At 49.8% G+C, this 22,636-nt stretch overlaps 1 protein-coding gene across 1 annotated transcript; it reads right to left on the bottom strand.

Annotated features, from left to right (window-relative positions):
• Positions 1–657: 657 nt before the first annotated feature.
• Positions 658–21,615, bottom strand: ASB1 (ankyrin repeat and SOCS box containing 1). The gene is made up of 5 exons (XM_036857646.1): positions 21,489–21,615; positions 17,512–17,653; positions 15,115–15,417; positions 7,727–8,112; positions 658–6,539 (listed from the first exon to the last, which is right to left on the bottom strand). Exons 1-5 carry the CDS (start codon positions 21,526–21,528, stop codon positions 6,334–6,336), a joined length of 1,077 nt encoding a protein of 358 aa, XP_036713541.1. The 5' UTR covers positions 21,529–21,615; the 3' UTR covers positions 658–6,333.
• Between the last annotated feature and the right edge of the window lie 1,021 nt (positions 21,616–22,636).

Below are 22,636 nucleotides of genomic sequence, written 5' to 3'. Positions count from 1 at the left end.
GCAGGAACAACTGCCCAACTGTGTGGAGTGGAGAGTTGTAACTGCTTCTGAAACGGGCCTTCAGCCAGCCCTCCTGCTTTCACTCTTTCACATCCACTTCTAGAGGCACCTGGAACTGCCAATCCCAGAGCCTCTGGGAGCTTTGCAATAAAATCAGATTCTCAGATGCTCTCAATTCTTTTTTACAACGTTGTCTCCTCGGGTATTTCTAAGTCAGTTACCATTCATCTATTTTCTTGAGAGGTTCCAAAATTTTGTTGCTATTTATAGTCATCCTAGTGGATTTATGCCTTTTTAAAAAATTAAAATTCCCTGTAACTTCAATGGGATTTCAGGAAGGAGCTATGGTAAACGGCCACATCGAGCTGTAAGAAGTCTGGGAAATGAAGACCTAGTCAGAGAATTCAAGTCTCCAGCTAGAACTGTGGGTCTGTTATCACAGATGGAGACAATGAAGGAAAACCAGCAATCTCTGCCACACAGATGCAGCTGGTTTTGAGGTAGACTGAAAGTGAGGCCATCTTTCAGTAGAGCAGGAGAAGTGTACACATGGGGGTAGGGGGTAGGGGGTAGGGGGTAGGGGGGCGGGAATCAGTGTGAGGAACAAGGAAAACATCCGAAACAGCAAACAGAGAGACATGCCAGGGAGTCACTGAGAGATGAATAAATGCTTTATTTAGTTCATTCATTCCCAAAGCTTCACACCTCACCCTCCCACTTTCAAACTAAGTCACAAAGAACAGGGGCCCGCAGTCTCCACGACCTCCCCGCCCGACAGAGCACTGTAGGGACGGTGTCACCTGACTGAAAGCCACGCGTTACGGACACTTTTAGGAGTGCACTCTCTGCAAACTAGAAACCCCACCACGTAAAGCAGGCTCACCCATCAGTTTAAACCTGTGCAGCATTTTGGGTGCCTCCCTAGAGCGCCGGGGTCCCCGAGCCCAGTTTAAAACTCCTGTGTTACATAAGCCCTTCTCTGCGAATCATTAGAAACTCTCCAGAGAGCCAGCTGCTTCTACCTGAAGTTCATGTACAAAGATTTCACATGGTCAGTTCTTCTATCCAATGAGATAAACAGTCCACAAAATTAAGGCATCTGGGGGGAATTAAAGGGGAATAAAGCATTTACTAAAGTTACAATAGCATATCAAAGATGTCCATTGTATTTCTGAAAGCTCTTAACCAGGCACAAGTGCAAAGAATAGTCATGGTCCCAGCTGCTGCGGGCAAGCACACAGTCATTACCAAAGGAGGAAGGAGAAACTGAGGGCTGATGGTCAGCATTCCCCGTGTGCAGGCACACGGGCCCCAGTGCGTGTCACACCTCACGTGCTCGACACCAAACAGAAGCAGCGGGAGCTGTGCAAACACCGCAGGGCGGAGCAGGGGCACTGCCGGCTAAATCACAGCAGCAAACTGATGTTATACACACAGGAGAGCCTTGCTCACAAATACCACACTAAACTGCACGTATGCACACGCATACATCACTTGGGAGAGATCTGAAATCCAAGCAACTTTAAAAAGAAAAGCTCCCCGTGCATTCCAGACACTGAGCAATTACAAGTTAAGGCAACAGAAGTCACCCTTCCCCACGCCTCTCTTCTCCATCGGACTGTCTTCCTAGAATTCATAGCATATATTCCACACATCACTGCACTTCAAACTCTGCACGTCCCCCCCCCCGTGGAATTCTCCTAGGACGTGATCCCACTAACCACTCATGTGTGTACATCAGTTATTTTATTCCACATCAAGAGAGTCAGGTTGGGGGCGGGGGATGGAGGGAAGTGAGGCATAAGCGAGCGAGGGAGAGAGAGGTCATGTGGCCAAATGAGGCACTTCCAGGAGGGAGAGCCAAGCTGGCGGGGAATCCAGACCACTCGGGACTGGCCGCTGAGTGGCAGGCGGCTGAGAGGGGCACAAGCAGAAGCCGGCGACCCCGGCGCCAGAAGGCCCACCACCAGCACCGTCGCCATCGCTCGGGGGTGCCTCAGGTGCGCAGGCCTGAGGTCAGGGGCAGCCTCGCTGACGAGGCCACGCGAACCTCCTGGGAGTGTCCCTCAGGGGATTCGGGAGGCCAGAGGCCCATCACCCCAGGGACGTTGCTCTGCCGTGGGCAGGACACAAGCACGCACTTCCTAACAGCTCACACAGTGACCTCAGAGCTTGTTCTTGGACTACCAGGCAGAGCAGACGCTGGGCTCTCCTTCCACCACGTACAGGCCGTTTCAAGACTCCAAGAGAAATTCCTCGGCACATAAACATACACTGTAGCGAGACTGCGGGTCCCCGACACTGGATTTCAGAGACAGGAAAACTCAAAAAGAAATTCTGTGCTTCGACAAAAGAGCAGCCGACATTTTATTCTGCAACCAGGAGCATTTTAAAATAAAAATATTGCCCTCTAGTATCACCTTCATTACATAAGAGGACATTTTGTCACCCAAATTAGGAAGGACGTAATCTCAGAATAAAAGACAACCCTTTAAGTTGAATGAACTTGACTTCCTATATTATTTAACATGTGTCCTTGTACTTCCGACCTGCACAGGAGGCCTATGCCGTGGGCGCCGTGACTCTTGCTGCCCCCTGGGGCACAAGCCCAGCCGACCACCAAGATCACAGGCTGTCCCAGCACCATCGTCCACTGAGAAGAGGGACCACGCTCACAAGGACAGCAGTGTACACGTCGCAGGGATGGCTTAAGTGCAAAGTGCTTTCACGTACATTCTCTCACGTGTCCGTGGGAAAGGCACGGCCAGACCCGGCCCGTGTAAGAGAGCAGCCTCCCTGGGAACAGGACCTGCTCAAGGCCAGGCAGGAGGCAGCAAGCACAGGAGAGCGCTTCTCTCTAGGGCAGAGTTTCCTTTGCTCAGCCTGACCTTGGCTGCATGTTCCTCTCTTTCTATTTATGCGTGAACCTTTTATTTGACGAATCAATTCATGGAAGCAAGAGGAAAAAATTAAAATGATGGCCCTCAGGCCTGATAACAGAAACATATTCAACATCAGGAAACTGCTAATTGTCCTTTCTTTTTTGAAAACTACCTGTTTAACAACAAGTGCATGTTGACTACAACTTACCAAATGTCAAAAGAGAACATCAAAAACTAAGCATCACTGCCTTAAACCCTTTTCTGGAACAAGGTAGGGCATAAATAAGTAAATAAATACATAAATAGCGTAAGTAATACGAAAAGGCACAGATATGTATGACTCTGATGGGCTCTGGAAGTACACGCAGCAACGCCACCCAGGACGCCACAGCTGAGCCCTCAGAGGCGTCAGCGCTGCCTCCACCACACCCCGCACCCCCCCCCACCCCCCCCACCGCCTGTCCGCAGCAGCCAAGGCCCAGGCACAGGACTCCGTTCAGCGGCCGGCAGGCACCCCAGCAGGGGCAACAGCAGGACACTCCCGGGACCAGGCTGGGGGGACCTCGGGTCCATCATGCCCCTCCCTGTGGAGGGCTCTGGGGCTGCAGCTTCATCAAGTACCACCACGTTTCCTGGCCATGTGGGACTGGTGCCCCAGGGCTTAGAAACATGATTTTATAAAGTGCTCTGATGGAGACAGTTACTCTTGCCTATTCTGTATCCTATCCCTGCCAACAAAAGAAAAAGGGAGCTTTAGCAAAGCGTCACTCAAAACAAGCAGGAATGGCCTTAAGTAGTGATCTACGTTATGTGCAGATTCAGGTTTGGCAGCTGTGAAATGTCAAACTAGAGCCTGAACCTCAAAGTTGCTGGGATTGTGAACAAAGCTCTAAAGGGTGGCTGCACAAAGAGAAAGCCAACCTGTCTCTGCAAAGGAAGAGCTGAGGCCCTGGCCCCTGCGGACCGGCCCTGAGCACAGCACGCTCGGGGGCCCCACTCGCCGGCTCAACCTCTCCCCAGTCCCACTGCCTCCCCGGCCAGCTCTGGGCCAGGCCCAACGGTGAGCGGCGACTCAGTCCACTCCTTCCAGAGAGACCCCAGAAAAACGGTTCCATCCCCCAGAAACAAGCCCTGCACTCACTTCACCTGCAAAGGAGGCTGACGCCCGCTCCGCTGGTGCAGCCCCAGGGTCGCACCGGCATGGCTGGGACCCCCGCACTGGCAGCATTCCCAGATGCTGCTTTCCAGAAGGTCTGAGAACAGAGCCACCCTCCTACCCGGGGCCGGGCTGGGGAGGCTCTGTCCCTAACAGACCCCTGCAGAAAACACCCAGCAGGGCGAACCCAGAATGGCCTGTGAGCCTGCAGCATGGCTCACCCACAGGGAACCCTAGCCATAGGGCAGCTGCAAGAGCTTAAAAGTCAGGGGAGCTAACCACTCCTGATACTCCTCTCTCAGCCCGACCCAGGAGGCGACAAGCCAGTGCAGACACACCCCCAGCGACACGAAGCCCCCTCCAGTGGCCCAGTCCACCGCTGGGTGGCTCGAGCTTCCATACAACCCTTCCCTAAACGCAGGCAGAGCCCCAGCTCCCCACAGCTCCTGGCCCAGCCGCAGCCCAGCTGTGGTGTGGTCCCACCACAAGGGCCGCAGGAACACAGCTGACCCCCGGCCTGGGCTGAAGCCCGGCAGCGCTTGGCTCCGGCTGCAAAGGACCACGTCGGCCACCCACCCACCGCAGCGCCTCTCCTCTCGGGAAGCCTCTCCTGACTGCCAGCTCTGAACGCGACCAGCCAAGCGGGCTCCCCGTCCTGAGGGGCAGCACACAGCCCGGTCTCGGGCCTCAGAAGCCATCCAACGCTTATGCCTCGGCCACCGCTTGTAATGAGGTGAAGCCTCCAGCGGCTACGTCGTCCCCCCAAATCATCGATGACTGTTCTCCCCTCAGACCTCATACGTGCACGTACAGGCCAGCCTGGCCTTCCAACACACCGTCCATCCGTGACACAGGAGGTGGGGTTCAGAATTCCATCCTCGAGCCACGGAAGACAAGGACCAGACACGGCCTGTCTGGTCGGTGAAGACACATAATGACGCTAATAATTAAATAAACCCCTATCATTAGTTCGACTGTTACAAATTAGATTTCTCTTATTGCAGAAAATCCAAACACAGATTTGAAATCTGCCTGTTTCTAAACACTTCTAAAGGTCAGAATCACCATGGATCCACACAATGGCCCTGAGGCCTCAAATTACCAGATGTGATTTCCCTGGAAAGAGCAGCACCTGGATGCTCTAGAGAGGCAGCCGCTGGCCCACCTGTGCCGACATGGCCGCACACCTGGCCGCGCAGCCCACGTGTGAGAGTGAGCCCTGCCCACAGCCGAGCCGCCCGTCAGGTGACAAGCCAGCTCATTCCTCTCACTTCTCACCACCCCCAGCAGGCCAGGGGAAGACCTCTGACCCCACTGCTATCCCCTTTCTACGGTTCTAGGAGCAACTACCAAGACATTAGGTCCAAAAAAGTGAAGATCAATCAACCAAACACCAGATGTTTTGTCCACTGAACACAAAGCAACTGAAAGCTTAGAACCATCCAGAAGATGACTCAAGTTTCCACTTTCCGGTACGTGCAGGGACTAGAAAACAGCGCCACAGGCATCTTCTTCTTTTAGAACTGGCAGTGAATGCTGTTGGACAGTCCTTGGTCCGAATGTAGGCAGTCAATTACTGGCTATTTCAGCGTTGGCCTCCTAAAATCAATCAACTGTCTGGAAGCTCCCCAAAGTGAAATGGCAGAGAACTCATGAGACCTGTTGGCGTGATGCTAGGCACAGGTAGGTATCAGAACAGGTGCAGCGCTGCAGAACTCTGAGCGTTACCTAAAGAGGCTGTGAACAAATGCAGGTATTGACTCTGAGGCAGTAAAGCCAAACCATGTGGCCAGGAAACCATCCTTGAATGAAGACAATTAACATGACGCCTCCGCCACAAGGAGAGAACAGTGAAGCGGCAAGGAAAGGGGGTGCGTATGATAAATGTCACACGTCTACCCCAGGAGCAGGGAAAACAAACTAGTAAGTTCAGGAACTGCATCTCTGTACTTTTATACCAAGACTCCTTTTCATTTCGCGTTAATCAAGCTATCAAGTTGAGAGGCAAACGCAGAAGCACACTTCTGGAAAGTGCTAGTTCTCCCTACTGGGGATGTTAGCAGGCCTCCAACCTCAGCATGAACTTGCTCACATTTCAAGGCCCATTTCATTTATTTCCAAAACAGAGATACTGAGGAAGAACAAAATTAAGTTTTGCAAGAGCCTTTCGGCTGATACCGGCCTAAGGACTGTCCGACACCCCAGGCACCTGAGATGGAATACCATCCGTGAGAACAAGGCTGAGTCCGCTTCACCAGCAGCCAGGTGGGATTTCGTCAGCAGCACAGGACGCGGTCACAGGGGCAAGAGTCGGTGTCGACTTGCTCTGCAGATTGCTTCCTCCTCGCTGCAGTCAACCACTGCTCGTGAGTTCTGCTCATAAAGTAGAAACTTTTTTATGGGGTCTGGCAGAGGCAGCGAGGGAATCAGATGGAGTCGGTATTTGCCAAGCGCTCTTCTCACGGCCACGCGGCACAGATTCAGCAAGGTCCTGGGGACACCTGGAACGCGTGGGAAGAAGGGAGAGACAGAGGGAGAGAGGTTAAATGCCTCTCCTAACCCTACAGACCAAAGGCTGGCTGTGAGGACAAGCGGAACCGCGCCAATGCTGGCTGCCCCTTCCCACCTCCGGAGGAGAGCAGGCTCCGGTGAGAAAGGTCCAGTCATCTGCTCAACTCTGTGGAGCTCCCTAGACAGAGAAACAGAGCTGACCACTGCAAGCCCCAGCAGGTGTGAGAAACTGCCCTCTGCCCTCTGTCGGTCTCTGCTCTTGGGCCCTCCCAGAAGCTCCAAGGGGGTCTGAAGGGGACGGGCCGAGCAACACAGGAGGAGGGCAGGCTGACAATTTTGCTCTGGGTCAAAAAAGCCTCGCCGTGTCTCTGCCTGTGACACAGGCATGAACACAGGGAGCCTGACTCGTCAGTGTGGCTCCAGCTGGCCAGCAAGCAACTCTTTCGGGGAAGGCTCAACAGCAGCACGTTTTAATGACTGGTTTAAGGAAAGCCAATAACAAGAACACAACAAACAAAAGTTCTGCGGGAGGTAAGGGACTGGGGAAAAGGTGGTCACTCAGATGCCCTCAAGACCCAGACGGGAAAGGGGCAGGGTGTGGGCAGGTCAGAGGGCGCACAGGGTCAACTTCTGAGTCCTAGAGAGAGAACGACAACAAGGACCAAGCCACGGATCAACTGCAAACTCCCTGGCCATCAACTTAATTCACTGGCAAAATCCTTCTTCATGAATAAGCAAACTGTAGACCTTATTCTAACAAAAATCATCCTTAGCACACAATGCAGAACAATGGTATTTGAGTGGAACTGAAGAAGGGGAAGTGAGGCGCCCTAGAGAAGGAAGGGCTTGCAATTTGTTGTAAAGCAAACACTTAAAAGCCATAAACACACCAGTGAAAGAATCTGGGATCACAAAGCAGGGCAAAGGGGTAAAGAGAACATAATTCTAGGAACTCTGAGAACATGCACTTTGATAGATTTCTTGGTATTAAATCTTAGTGTCTGGGAATTTAAAAAGAGAAGACCAATGTGGAAGACCATTCTAGAAAATTCCTAGTCCTCACTGAAGGTTTTGACCAAGTGCTTAGTTGGAGGCCGTTTTTTTTTAATTGCTACAACTTGGTTCATTCAATTGCCTTAAAGAGACTGCCAGTCAGAGTTCAACTAAGGCCACTTACTTCGGGCCTCTTTAAAGACCTGCAGAGCCTCAGGGTCCACCTTCCTCCTGCCTCTCGACTCTGGGCCCGAGGATTCCCACCGCACCAGGCTCAGGTTGGCCCCGAACTCCACAAGCAGGCTGACGAAGGCCGCCTCACAGCCGTGGCGCAGCACGGCGTCCATGACGCAGCCGGGGGAGCCCCTGGAGAGGCCCTGCGTATTGACAGGACCGTTGCAGTTGAAGTCCGGGTTTGCCCCAGCCTGCAGGAGCAGCTTGAAGCACTGGAGGTTGTGGTAGGCGGCGCTGATGTACAGGGGGCAGACCACCAAGGAGGTGAGCCGCCGGGAGAAAGGGGGCCGGACGTCAGGGGTCAGGTGGTGGTTGACATCGACGTCGGCCCCGTACCTGCAGGGTAGACACACAGACAGTGAGACCTCACAGCGGGCCAACCGCAGCCAACGCATCGCCACGGCACCCGGTGGAGACGGGCCCGAACTCCAGGAGCACCGGGAGCACCGGAGAGGCCCCCAGTCACAGTGGTCCCGTGACCACCAGCAGGCACCACGGCAGTTAGGAACCTTGGAATCCACTCACGCAAAACAACTCCTAAGGGAGTTCTTCCAAACCTTTGAAGATCCAACAATCCCATGGCTATTTTAACTGTTTCAAAGCAAAGAAAAAGAAGGAAAACTTCCAAATTCAGCTTATGAAATTAACAAAACAACAATCTCCAAACCTGACAAAGGCCACACCATGAAGAAAAACTACCAACTAACTGCAATTAGGAATATCAACTTAACAATCTCCAATAAAACGTTAGCAGAGAGAATCTAAAAACATTAAGAAAGCAACATACAATGACCTCATGGGGGTTACTCCAGGGGTAGTTCTTAAATTAGAAACTCTATTAACATAATCCATCATATTCATAGAACTAAGGGGGAAAATCCATGATTATCTCCATAGATGCAAAAAAAAAGGCATATAACAAAACTCAACACTTAAGCATGTTTGAAAATACTTAATAAAAAAGAAAGTAATGGATATTTCTTTAACATGATAAAACATATTTCCTCAACCCAGAAGTCAGCCTCTCGCCTAGCAGGGAAACACAAGCAGCAGCTCTGCCAGGAACAAGGCACACAGTCCCACTTTCTAGCCCACTAGTTTTAAAGACTCTTTTTTTTTTTTAAGTACTAGTGCAATTAGACAAGAGAAAGCAATTAGCTGACTAAAATTGGAAAGGAAGAGGTAAAACTTTCCCTATTTACAGAGGATATAACTGTCTGGAAAGCCTTAAATAATTAATGAAAATGCAGTTAACAAGCAATGAGAGAATTTATTAAAGTAGCAAGTTTTAAACCAACAGCCTTCTATATACAAACAAAAACAAGTTGAAAGATAAAATGAAAAAGACCTCATTTCTGACAGCAAAATAAATTTTAAAGTGAGATTTCTAAGCATAAACTTAACAGTATATGTCCAAAATTTGCATGAGGAAAATTATAAAATACTACTGCAAGTCACATAAGTAGACCTAAGGAAATAGAAAGACATACCATAGTCTTAGATAAGAAGACTCAATATCATTAAGATGTCATTTTCCCTAAGTTTATTATATAAATGAAAATGCCCTCCCCAGAACTAAATAAGTTGACTATAAATGTAAATACATAAAAATAACATCCCTGGAGTTACATAAGTAGGTTATAAAGTTGATTTGGAAGATCAGGAAAAGATATAAAAACAAAGCTTTTTTAACATAAGTAAAGTAAAACAATAAGTGACAAATTGGGGGAAATGTTACAAAGGGTTGACATCCTTAATATATAAAGACCTTCTAAAAGGAAAAGATCAACAGCTCTATAGATAAATGAGCCAGAGATGGATACAGACACGTGCCAACAGCTCTCAACCAGATGAAAAGATGCTCAGCCTCACTCATAACAGAAATGCAAATTAAAACTACTCGGAGACACCACTTCTCACCTATCAGATTGGGAAAAATCCAAAAACTTATTGACGGAGCTTTAAAGAAAAAGGAAGTCTTATTCATCGCTGGGGGCCAGGCATAATGGAGCAATCCCTGTAGAGGGAAATCTGGTGATAGCTGGCAAACTTACCTATGCATGTACCCTCTGACTCACCAATCACAACTCCTGGAATCTAGTCCCAAGACACATTTGCAAACCTCTGAAAAGATGCATACACAAGGCAATTCATTAAAACAGTACCCGTAATAGCCAAAGGCAGGAAACGAGTCACAGGTTCGTCAAGAGGGACTGGCCCGTGCACAGAAAGGAGCACTGTACCATCTGAAAAGGAATGAGGAGCAGGACTAAGGACTGCTCTGCAGTGACCTCCAGGACACCCTGATAAGTGAGAAAAGCAGGACGATGAACGTGAAGTACGCTACTGTTTATCCTGGGGAGGAAGCTGCAACACCAATGTGTACATGACACACACCTAGACACATACACATATCTGCCTATTTTTTAATGATGGAAGGATAAACCACAAAACCTTTTAAATGGTTATCTATAGGGCAGGGATGAAGCAGATGAGGATAGAAGCTAGATTGCTTTTAATATACTTTGTTTTATAGATTTGACTTTGGAACCATGTAAATACATACTGTAAAAAATTAAACAGCGGGGTTTCCCTGGTGGCGCAGTGGTTGAGAATCTGCCTGCTAATGCAGGGGACACGGGTTCGAGCCCTGGTCTGGGAAGATCCCACATGCCGCGGAGCAACTAGGCCCGTGAGCCACAATTACTGAGCCTGCGCGTCTGGAGCCTGTGCTCTGCAACAAGAGAGGCCGCGATAGTGAGAGGCCCGCGCACCGCGATGAAGAGTGGCCCCCGCTTGCTGCAACTAGAGAAAGCCCTCGCACAGAAACGAAGACCCAACACAGCCAAAAATAAATAAATTAAAAAAAAAAAATTAAACAGCAATCCTTAAAAATTGCAAGCAAAAAGAAATACTTTAACCCAACTGTGTACCCAGTTGGTGCCATCATGTCCTGCCCGCCAGGGTGGCTCTTCTTTTCAGGCACACTGAACACCCAGAGCAGCCGGACCAGTCCCAGCATCAGATTCACCGAGAAGGACCTCGGGCAGGAAGCACAGCGAGGCAGCCTTGCGCAGCCGCCAGAGGTGGGGCACTCACGACGGTCCCCGAGCTGACCCGCATGGCTGCCAGGAGCCCTCCTCTCCTGACTCCCAGAGACAGCCCAGATGTGCGGATGCATCTCACACAGGCCGATGCAGGGGCCGCCTGACCCGGAAGCCTCCTTCTCCACCAGAGCCAGTCTCTAAACGACTCTACAGGCAGAGCCTTCAGGATCCCCTCAAGGGACCTGCCCTCGTCCTTGCAACCAAGGACACCCAAATATATGGCTTTCTATGGGGCATTTAGGGTTCGCCCAGGCCAAGCACTAACTACCAACTGGGTCATCTTACACTAAGCGGGGGCCGCTGACTACGGCAGGGAGGGTGGCCTGCTCAAGCTGTTGGAGTCCTGGCCGAGTGAAGAGGGTGCCTGCTAAGGAGGCTGCCTTGCAAGGGTGCTAGAGCCCACAGCGGGGGAGGAGGCATGTGTGGGAGGGGCAGCAGCATAGGAGACTGGTTCAATACAGGGGATTGGCAAAATAAGCTAACATGTTAAAGGTAAGGGAACCAGGTCTCTCAATGTTGCAGAAGAATAATAAATTTAGAAAGGGAGGAAAGTAGGATGGACCCTGTGGTGCTGGATCGGATTAGAGGCATCAGGGTGAACTCTTTGACTGTCAATGTATAACAGATACAAAAACGTAGACAGAAACATTTTAAGTAACCTTAGCTCTGTCCAGTAGGAGAGCCTGAAAACAGTGACACCCCATAAGCAATAAGCACTCCTAGTGTCCACATCTTGGCTTTTAAACAGCATTCGCCACAAAAAGAAACCAGGATTCCTTGGAGAAATGACTAATTCCAGGGATGAATCAGGCAAAGTACACAAGAGCCTAGAATAATTGTAACTCCACAGGAAACCATGAGTCTAACATAAATAAATGATTAAATTAAAAATCTGATGAGGAATAGGATATATACATGGTTCCAAAGTACCTAGCCACAAAAATACTTTTTAATTACAGAGGGAAAAAGAGGAGCTTTACAATGGAAAAAGCTGGCAGACACCACCTTAATCCAAAGATGAAAGTGAACATCAGCAGTATTGGGACCAACAGAAAGCATGTGCAACCTGAGAGGATGTAATGAGAAGAGCACAGCCTCACTTCTGTGAGACTGCTGCCCAAATGGCGTTACCCAACTCTACCGTGAGTAAACATCAGACAGCCAGCACCTGTGTACTTGAGCTTCCACTGCCCCAGACAGTCCTGCAATGCCTCACAAATGTTGTCATCACATATTTCATCTGAATTAGGAAATGACAAAACGTAGGAAGTAATGATGATGGGGCCTGACACGCAGGGGTCCAGGGCGGAGGGAAGAGCTTCGTTTTCCATGCCTTAATAAAAATAGCTGGCCAACACTCACAGCCATCAATCATGGTTTATCACCCGTCTCTTCAGCACTATTCCAAGCATCCAAAGGAACTTCCCCCTAGAAGTGACACTGTTGCCTGTCAGCAGCACAGAGCTGAGGAAGAGAAAGGACAGCGCACAGACCAATGAGCTCACGTGACGATCTGCTTCCCACTGATGCCGTGCAGCACCATCAGCCACTACAATGCAAATATCACCCAGTGTCCTCCAAGATACCCTAGGAGTGAAAAGAGAAACGTTCTAAAACACGCACCAAACCAAGCAGAAACCGGTATTTCATTTCATACACTCAACCAATTAAGAGAACTAGATTTCAAGCAGTGATATTGTTTTTCCTCCTTATTCTTACGGATATGTCTTCTAGAATGTTTGTAATTTTGGGCAATATGACAATCTGGTATTAGCTGAGCTGTGGCAAAGACAGTCGTTCATCCACTCATAAAAATATACTGGATGGGATCCAGTTCATTTTAATCCTGAATATTTTCCAAAATTCCCCTACTGCTTTTAATATCACTGGCAAGGAACCACCAGGACGACTCAATAAATCAGTATAACTTTTGCACATACAGAAATACCACTCCTTACCTTTTTAAAAAAACATCAGTAATATATATCAAGGAAAATGAGAAGTAACAAAATGGAGGTTACTTGCAGAGGGACACCAAATCACAACAGTGACAGAAGAGAGCCCTGCTTATGAGGGACAATGACACAGGGAAGGCAGGAGTTGTGTTTAGATTGTGTTTAGATGGTATTATCTGTTCAGTAACTTAACCCCATCTTCCAAAAGTCAATTATCTGGTAATTTAGAATCCAGAAAAGTTTTCAATAGAATAATATATGCTCTTGGTACCTCACTGTAAAAGTAATGTCCTGTGCTCCAGCGGGGCAGCAAAATGTCTTAATAACATTTCCTCAAGAAGGGCACTTGTAAATATATCTGAAAGTCAAGTCTGCAGTTAATTCAAAGCAGTTGTGCATCATGAATTGACTGAAATGCCCTATGGGATTTCTGGAACCAAGATGAAATTTCATGGATTGATCCTACTGAAAAACATTTCCAAATTAATGACTTACATTCTCCAAGATGCAAAGATACGGACGGGACTGAGGTGGTTTAGATTATCAGGCTAGAAATCTTTCAAAAGAAGGGGAAAAAAGCATCATCACATCTTTATCACCCTCCAGTATAACCACCATATCACCCTCAATTATCTTTCCAAAAGTCAATTCCATAGCCATTTAATATATAAATCCTTTTGATATAATAAATATATTCTCAGTACCTAATTTAAAAAACCATGTCCTGCACTGGGCGAGGGGGATGCCAGGTCCCTGCTCCTCAGAACACCCCCAATGCAGCCCGTAACAATGCTGTAACCCTCTCCTGTAATACTTTCCCACACCGACAACTGGCTACCTGAACTGCACTCAGTCCAGCCACAGAACAAATGGCCTCCAGAGCCGGGGCGGGTGGCGGGGGCTGCTGGGCAGGGAAGCATCTTTGGTAGAAAGAAGTCACTGGAGACATGAGACTGAAAATGCAATCTGGCTCAAATTTTTAAAAAGGTAACCGTTAGTACAATTAAAATAAGACCAGAAACCGTCTAAAACCACAGAAAGGGAAAGCAAAGAAAACACAGATCATGGAAAAAAGATAAAAAATAAAGGTACAGTTAAGACACAGAAAGACAACAGTAATAGACCTAACATCAGCTATGGTAACAATGTTAACTGTATTAAAAAACAAAGAATCCCTTTATCCTACAAAAGCTTCTTGCTTTTCACCCCATTTTGCAGTTCTCGGAGACTATCCACTTCCTGAAGTGTGAAATAAAAGTTCATTTGCATCACCTAAAAAAACAAAAGAATCCCAGACAGTCAAACAGTAAAAGTGAGCTCACAAAGAATTACTTAAACCCACTAAGATTAAAACTAAAAGTTACAGAATGCTACATAAATGAGCCCTCAATGAAACCAATGGTTTCCTTTTCTTTTGATAAAGGGCACAATCCATAAGCAAGAACTTTCATGAGCCCAATGAGCATCAAAATATGGTAAGCAAAATTATTAGAAATACAAGGGGAAACTGACAAATCACAACAGTAATTACAGACTAATAGACTTCTCTGAATGTGGGGCAGATCAAATGGTTAAAGACGTTAAAAAAGAGAGGGAGTCTGAATAACATAACTGAGGCTGTCATCTTGTACTATACAAATAAAACCCTGTGGTTATATACTTTGTTACAAGTATCCGCAACAACGTAGCTGGATATTAAAAAAATAATTTAAAAAAAGCCCAAAGAATCTTCAAAATGGAAATTATATGGTCTGTGTTATCTGAGCACAATACAATAAAACTGGAAGTTCACAGAAGTTTTTATTAAAACTTTCTCCTCCATAACTATAAGAACAAAGAGGAAATCAACTTTGATTATACTGATTCAAAAAATGAGAAAAAGCTTAGCAGACACAGCCAAAGCTATAGGCAAAGGTAAATTAATAACCTTGAAAGTTTACATTATTAATCAAGAAAAAAATGAATAAGCATGCAACTCAAAAAGTTAGGGAAAAAATTAAGTAAAATTAAGGAAAATGGGAAAAAATAAAGATAAAAATAGAAATTAATCAGTAAGTAAAAAAAATAAGAAAACTGATAAAGCTAAGAAGCAGCCCTTTAGAAAGACTAACAAAGCAGACAAATCCTCTAACAAGTCTAACTGGAGAGAGAGAGAAAGAAAAGGCAAACACAGAACACAAGAAACGAGCATGGGGCTGCGAGAACCTGCCGACGCGGCCACGCTCCCCGTGGCGGCCATCGCAGGGCAATGGGGGCCCGGCCCCTGTGGTACTGACCTGATGAGGGCCTTCAGGATGTCTGCCCTGCCCACCCGGGAGGCGTGGTAGACAGGGGTGCTGCGGTGGTGCCGGCTTCCATTGGGGTCGGCGCCGGCTTCCAGAAGGATCTGGGCGCTCTCCAGGTGCCCGTTCACCACGGCCACGTACAGGGCCGTCTGTCCCTTCACGTCCACCAGGTCCACCTCAGCCCCCTTCCGGATCAGGAAGTCCACGCAGTTCCCGTGGCCGGCGGTGGCCGCGATGCGCAGTGGCGTGCAGGGCAGCCAGCCACAGCACCACACAGACTTCTCGTTGATGCGGCTGAGAGAGAGCACAGGGAGCCAGGCTGCGAGGGGCGCTGGGAGACCGGCCAGCCGCCCCACCTCCTCTCGGGCAGGACCCGGAGACGGGGAGCGGGAGGGCAGCCTTCGCTTTAATGATGCTTCCAGGTGCCCTGCTTCATGAAATGCTTTCACGTACCCACCCTGCTGGGTCCACGCCTGAGGCAAGACAGGCAATAAATTAAGAGCCCAGTTCTACAGATGAGGAAATGCGAGGCGCAGGTAAGACTGCTGAGCACTAGAGCTAAGATCTCCAGTTTCCTGACTTGCGGTCCAAAGCTCTTTGCTCCACAAAAGGGAGAAGGGCCTGCCCGGGAGGCAGCGCAGGATGGAGGACAGCATACCTGCTCGGGACCTGGCTCAGGGCCCCGAGGCCCCTCTTCACCAGCTACCACCTGTGAAGGCCTGAGGCTGGACCGCTCTCTGGGCCTCGGTATCCTCACCAGGGCTAGGTGACCACTGTGGTCCCTCTACCTCTGACACAGCACAAATGACAGCCTGCACGAATCACCGCACTCCTGGCCAGTAGCAGCAGAGGGAAACCGTCCAGGCTCAGCCCTCATTGCAAGTGACACTCAGATCACGACTCCCCATCAAGGGATGCCAGGGTCATGCGGTGCACGGACCCATCACGTCACCAGCTGAGGCTCTTCACCGCAAGCTCCCAGCGCAGCTCTGAACGAAGCTGAGGAATACAGATCACTAAGGCAGTGACCCAGAAACATGCAGCAGGTCAGGGCTCCTCCCTCAGCTGCTTACAGCTTCCACTAGCCAAGGAGGCCAAGCAACGCTCCAAGGACTCATCACCAAAGTACACAGCAATAGAAAAATATCGTCAAGAAACCAGAGATTCACTGAACCCGAGTGAAAGACAGAAAAACGGTACTTGAAGAAGCAATATGAACATACTTGGTCTATTTTAGTAGCTTAACTCTACTTTATTCTACTGTTATATCTGCAAATTTAAGGTTTTCTTTGGACTTGAGTCATTCATGTTAAATATTCATGTGCAATCCACCTAATTTCTCTTTATAATCCTTTCTGGCTATTTGGAGCTTTTTTATTTTTAACACGAATATCTGTTCTAATGAAATAATGCTAAGACATTAGAAGGGAAAGAAGAAAGAAACCTATTCTTGTATTGTTAGAAATCCTTCTCTTGGGAACTGTCCACGAAAAGTGGTATAAGTTTCAGTATCAATACACAGGCATTTCTTCTATCAACTCACTGCCATCCTAGCCCTGAAGGGGAAACAGAAACACAGAAAGAGCCTGAAGGAGTTTCTGGTTGCAGGTGAGTTTCAAGTCTACTTGAGACTCGAATCTTAGACACACGGAGAACAGGCAGAGTCTCTGTGCTCCCCGGGCGTCTCGAGTGGGGAAAAGTAACAGCAAGACTCCGATGCCATGAGGGGCTTGAGCCGGTCTGGAGGAGCTAGCAGGATGTGGCAAGGCAACAGGCAGGGCGCTACCAACAAAAGGAGCATGTCCCTGGGTAATGAGACAGCTGGCCAGAGGCTGAGCCCCAGGCCCTGGAGGCAGATGACTGAGGCCCTGAGAAGCCAGAGGAGAGCGCATCAGGAACGCTGTACAGGTTTGGTCCATCAGGAAGTCCGGACCCAAAGGGGGATAACGATGCAATAATTAAGGGAGGAGAATTTATGCATGCGCCTTAGGATAAAGAGCCAGAAGAAAAAAAAAAAAAAAAGAGCCAGAAGAGACTCGCAAGGGAGCAGGGCCGCTGTTGAAGACAGTAATGACGCTGTCGTCAAGGGTAACGTCAGGGAAGCTGACGCCCAGAGAGCACCAGAAGTTGCTGGAAAACATAAAGGTCAGTGACAGAACTGGACTTGAACTCAGGTCTCTCTGCCCTCGCCATCAGGGTGTCGCCTACAAGTCTGACCACGCTTCTTTTCCCATCCTCCGAAAGTGGAAACGCTCAGGGTCTCCACCTGCAAATCGGAGACCGCTGTGCCTCCCTCACAGCTCCCGAGCCTTAGCTTCGTGCAGACCCACAGGCCAAGCCCTGGGCAGCCCCCGGGCGGGCAGCCCCCGGGCGGGCAGCCGCGCTCACCTCCGGTAGCTCTCCTCCTGCAGCAGGCTCCGGAGGGTCTGGAGGTCCCCCACGTAGGCTGCATCGTGGAGCCTCGTGTCCTCACAGTGCTCCAGAGGGTGGTCACAAAACTGCTCCCTCAGCCACTCCTTCAGATTCGGACCTGCACTGAAGAGAGGGGCGCCTGTCAGCTCAGGGAAGCCTTGCCAGCGCCAACCGTGAGGGGCCGCCCTCGGCCGCCAGTCCTGCCTCTCCCCCACACGGGTGCTCTCCAACTCTCAAGAACACATCATTCCCCTGCTCCAGAAACTCCCAGAGCCAGAAAAATGTAGAAAGTTTCCCTTAATGAAGCTAGCACACTCCTGACACCAAACCTGGCAAGGTTTTAAAACTTTGATGGGGTGGGCGATAATAAGCCAAAACTACTTAAGGATAGAGAAGATCCTAAATAAAATATTAACAAAGTGAAATTTAAAGTATGTATCAAAAAAGCCACCATAAAATTACTCTAATTTATTCCAAGAATGTCTTAGTATTGGTAAAAACCATATAATCAGCTGCTACGTTACAAAAGGACACCTGACTTTGGCAAAACTCAATAGCCAGAAAAACACTGCTGCTTGTAACCTAAATGACTCTGTCACGTGATCTGGGCAATGGCCTCGCCACATGGGAGTCCCCGTGAGTGACACATCTGACGGTAACCTAAGATGGGTTTACTTTTCTGAATATAAGCTGCACCGCAGTAAAAAGGAAAAATTTTAAATACATGCATACAAATAGAAAGCCAGCCATATATAATGAAGATAGAAAAACAATAAAGACTAGAATAAATGGTGAAAACCATACCATGTACTTGAGTGAGCGTCAATGCTAGGAAAATTTTAAGTGATACCAAATAAATTAAGAGGTTTAACAAATCTCTTTGGGGTTTTTATATGAGATGTGACAAAAATCTTCTAGAAGTTTATTTGGAAATAAAAATAAGAATCACTTTTTGGTTTTTTTTAGTATGTATGAGAAGAGATCTACCCTACTAGATAACAGAAATTATTTCTCATCAGAATAAAAAGATAAATAAATCAAACAATCAACTGCTCAGAAAAGAGCTTAGTATAAAAAACTTGGTATGTGAGAAATGGGCAACAAAATCAGTGAGGAATGGGAGGAGTAGTTGCTATAAACTGAATGTTTGTGTCCCCCAAAATGTCCTGCCAAATAATATGCTGGGAGTCCTAACCCCCAAGGTGATTAGTAAGAGGTAGGACCTTTAGTAGGTAGGACCTTTAGGTCATGAGGGTGGAGCCCTCATGAATGGGGTTAGTGCCCTTATAAAAGAGACCCTGGAGAGCTCCCTCACCCCCTCTACCACGTGAGGACACAGTGAGAAGACAACCGCCTAGGAACCAGGAAGCAGGCCCTCACCAGACATCAAATCTGCCAGTGCCTTAGTCTTGGACTTTCCAACCACAGAGCTGTGAGAAATAAATTTCTGTTGTTTGTAAGCCATCCAGTCTATTCTGTTATTACATCCTGAAAGGACTAGAACAAGTACCGCTGATCACTGAACAACGCAGGTTTCATCTGCAGGGGTCCACTTATATGTAGATATTTTCAACAGTAAATAGCACAATACTGCATGATCTGTGGTTGGTTGAATCCACAGATGCCTAGGAACCTCAGATGCAAAGGACCGACTATAAGTTATATGCAGATCAACCCCCAAGTTATTCAATAGTCAACTGTAATCAACAAATTTGTAGAATTAGATACCTATAGCTGACCCTTGAATAGCATGGTCTGAACTATGAGGGTCCACTCACACATGGATTTTTCTCAATAAATACATACTACACTACACAATCCGCAGTTGGCTGAATTCTTAGATGCAGAACCTCGAACATGGAGGGCCAACTGTAGTTTTATGGGGATTTTTGACTGTGCAGGGGTTTGGCAACCCCTACCCCCTGTGTTGTCAAGGGTCAACTGTAACTGAGTTCTTCACCTCACACTGGAGCCCAAAATATCTCTAGATAATTAAGAGCTTTATAAACAACTGCACAGACAGGGGCATAAGGAAAGAGCATGAACTTAGGCGGCCTTCATTTAAGTCCCCACCGTGCCAGCTGTCCTAGTGTGTGACCACGCACAGTTTAAAGCACGCCCTGCCACAGGTGGACTCTCTCCAATGCTGAAGTTGCTTTTTATATTCAAATCAAATCTCTTTTAAGTACCTACTGTATACAAGGCTGGGCCATAGTACAACAGGGGTGATGCGTACGTTTCCTTACACTCCAGGATTTGATAGTTCAATGGCAGAGGTCAGACACAAAGGCCACAGGCAGGTGGGCAGAGCAGCGAGGGTTCACAAACGCATGGGTCACTCGAGCTCATGCCACAGCCAGACCTGCAGCAGACCAACAGGCAGGCATCAAGGACCCCCTGGGCCCCGTGCCAATCCTCCTTCGGTAGCTATCCTCCACTGTAGTTATCCCCCGGTTTCACTCCACAGGCTGAAAAAGTTCAAAGTAGGGGTAAGATTCAGAAGGTGTAAGGAGACTGACAAACTTTTGCTAAGTTCTCCTCTAGGCCTCCCTTTGCTGGCCTCTTTTTGACCCACTCCCTGCCCAGCTCAACACAGCCTCCTCTTCCCCAGCTCCAGCTCCAAGATAACTTTAAGTTTGCATTTTTCTGATCAGCTTCTCCAATGACAACACAATTACTCGACACAACACTTCAGCTTTAACTGTGGCCCCTCTACTCCCAGGCCTGCAACACCACACTAAATAGTAAAACAGCACCGCCTGGATACTGATAAGAGTGCCTCTGTGTAAGGCAGAGCCAGTCTTCCTGCCACAGGACTCTTCTCCACACTGGGAAGCAGCTGTCAGTCCTCTTCCCCCAAGTGAACACCGCTCAGTCCATCCCGCACTCTCACATGAAGTGATGTCCCAGACCCTAAGGTCCTGGCTGTCCCTGGGGTCAAAGTCAATACCAACCAAAGCCCAGGACGGAAGAGGCTTTGTTTGTATTTTTATTCACTGCAGTATCCCCAGCCCCAGACAGGTCCAGCCAATAGCAGATCCTCAATAAACCGTTTGTTGGATGAATGAATGGAAGGAGGGAGGGATGAAAGGCACTACTTGCACCCGTCTCCAAATCAACATTATATCTTAAATTTTGGCACATTTAAGAATAATAAGCTCCTTAGTTTATTACTAACTAATAAATTCTTTGGAGGGTTCTCTCTCCAGAGACACAGATGAGCGTGTAAAGTCCAGAGCACATAGAAGCACTTGGTGCCCGGGGCAAACTGAGACGACAGACAAGGAGGGAACCTCCCCCCACTCCCGACCCCGCAGGTTAAGAGGAAACCTCTCCCGAAGGCGGGCAAACGCACTTCCCCGCAAATTCACATTTGTTTGGCAGGAATATTTCAAGGTGGAGACCCTCAGTCAGATGACTATTTTGGGCACGGGCCTTTCTAGCCGCCTAAACCAAACTATAGCCCGGCTGCCTCCTCTGCCGGTGGGCAAGGGCCCCTGGACCTGCTGTGTCACTGACAGCTCGCTGGGGGTGGCGTTATCGCTGTCCCTGGCCTGTGCGCGGAGGGGGGCGGTTGGTGAGAGGGGCCGATGCCAGGATGGAGAGACGGCACCCGCCCTCCCGGGGGCTGACCTCTGGGGGCTCTCCCGACCGCTGCGCTCAGAGCTGGAGGGTGACCCACGTCCTCTCTTTACAGCTGGGGTCCTATCCAGCCCTAGAGGCCAGCCGGCTGGCAGTTACGGTGCAAGCTCCACAGGAGGGGAAATCGGCGCGAGGGCTGCTGTCGCGAAGCCGGGCAGCCGGGCACCCCGCGAGCCGCGCTGACCGACCCCCGGCTGCGGGGCGCAGCTCCGTGGGCCCCGGCCGGCCGCGGGCCAACACGCAGGGTCCCGGCCCGGGCAGCCGCCCCGGCCCCCCGCCGCCCCGCGGCCCGGCGGCCGCGCGCACGTTACCTGCGGGCCCAGGTCCGGCCCGCCCGCCGCCCTCCGCCATGGGTGCCGGCCTTCGGCCCGTCGGCTGCCCGCCTCCCCCGCGGCCCCCGCCCGGAGCGCCCCCCGCAGACCGGAAGCAGCGCGACCGCGACCACTTCCGGCGCCTCGGGCTGTGGGCCGCGTCGGGGGCGCGGCTTCCGGCGGGCGCGCGCCTCCCTCAGAGGCTTCTGGCGCCTCTAGCAGGGCGCCAGGGCCTCCACCTCCCGCTTCGCTCCGGATGTGAGGACGAACGAGCGCCGGCGGCGGGCGCGCGCTGTCGGAGACGCGTGCTCGGGGGCGCGGGCTGTCGGGGGCGCGCGCCGTCGGGCCCCACAGGGGCTGTGTTTCTCCGCAGAAGAAGCAGAGGAGTCTGGGAAAACACGCTCACCTGGGGGACGGAGCTAATTTGCATGTTCTGGGAACTCTGATTGGTCGGGCCCGTCCCCGCCCCCACGGAAAGGGCGAGGCCTTCTGCCGGGCGGGTGTGGGCGGGGCCGCGGGAGGTTCGGGCTGGGGTTTGAGTCCCACCCGAGCCGGGCTGCTGGGGCGTCCCCCGGGAGTGCCGGCTGAAGGAGGCCTGCGGCGGGCAGCGATGGCTCAGCGCCAGTGTGTCCGCGCGCGCTCAGCCGGGGGCCGGGAGCAGCCCCGGGAGAGCGTGGACGTGAAGGTGGGGGACTTCCTGCTCTGTTCCTTGCAACAGATTCAGTTGGAGGGGCACGGCACGGCTGGGCATGTATTACTGTGGCATTAGATGAATGCCCCCCCGAAATTCCTTCCATGAAGTCAGGGATCATGTCTATCAAATTACTATAACCCAGTGCCTGACACAAAGCGTTTATTGAATAAATTAGTGAACAAAGGAATAACTTTTCTTGCCCACTCGCTTATTAAAATAATGTCGGACCATGTGTACTGAGTTTTGGTTTGTCAGCATGGATTCCTTAGGCTCCTTCCACGCTCCCCGCCGGTGGGGAGAAGGGTTCTGCAGGAGGAGGAGGAAGTCTCCAGCAGGCGGGCGGGGAGGGGGGACTGAGGACAGGTGAAGAGCGGGTTCCGAGTTTTACAGGTGGAGAAAAGGAGCTCCAGCAGGGGACCGATGCGTGTGAGGCTGGAGACCCCCCCAACAAGCG

Source organism: Balaenoptera musculus, chromosome 7 (assembly GCF_009873245.2).
Source record: "Balaenoptera musculus isolate JJ_BM4_2016_0621 chromosome 7, mBalMus1.pri.v3, whole genome shotgun sequence".
Taxonomy (NCBI): Eukaryota; Metazoa; Chordata; class Mammalia; order Artiodactyla; family Balaenopteridae; genus Balaenoptera; species Balaenoptera musculus.
The sequence above is the reverse complement of the archived record's forward strand: the minus strand, read 5'-3'. Positions and strand labels throughout refer to the sequence as shown.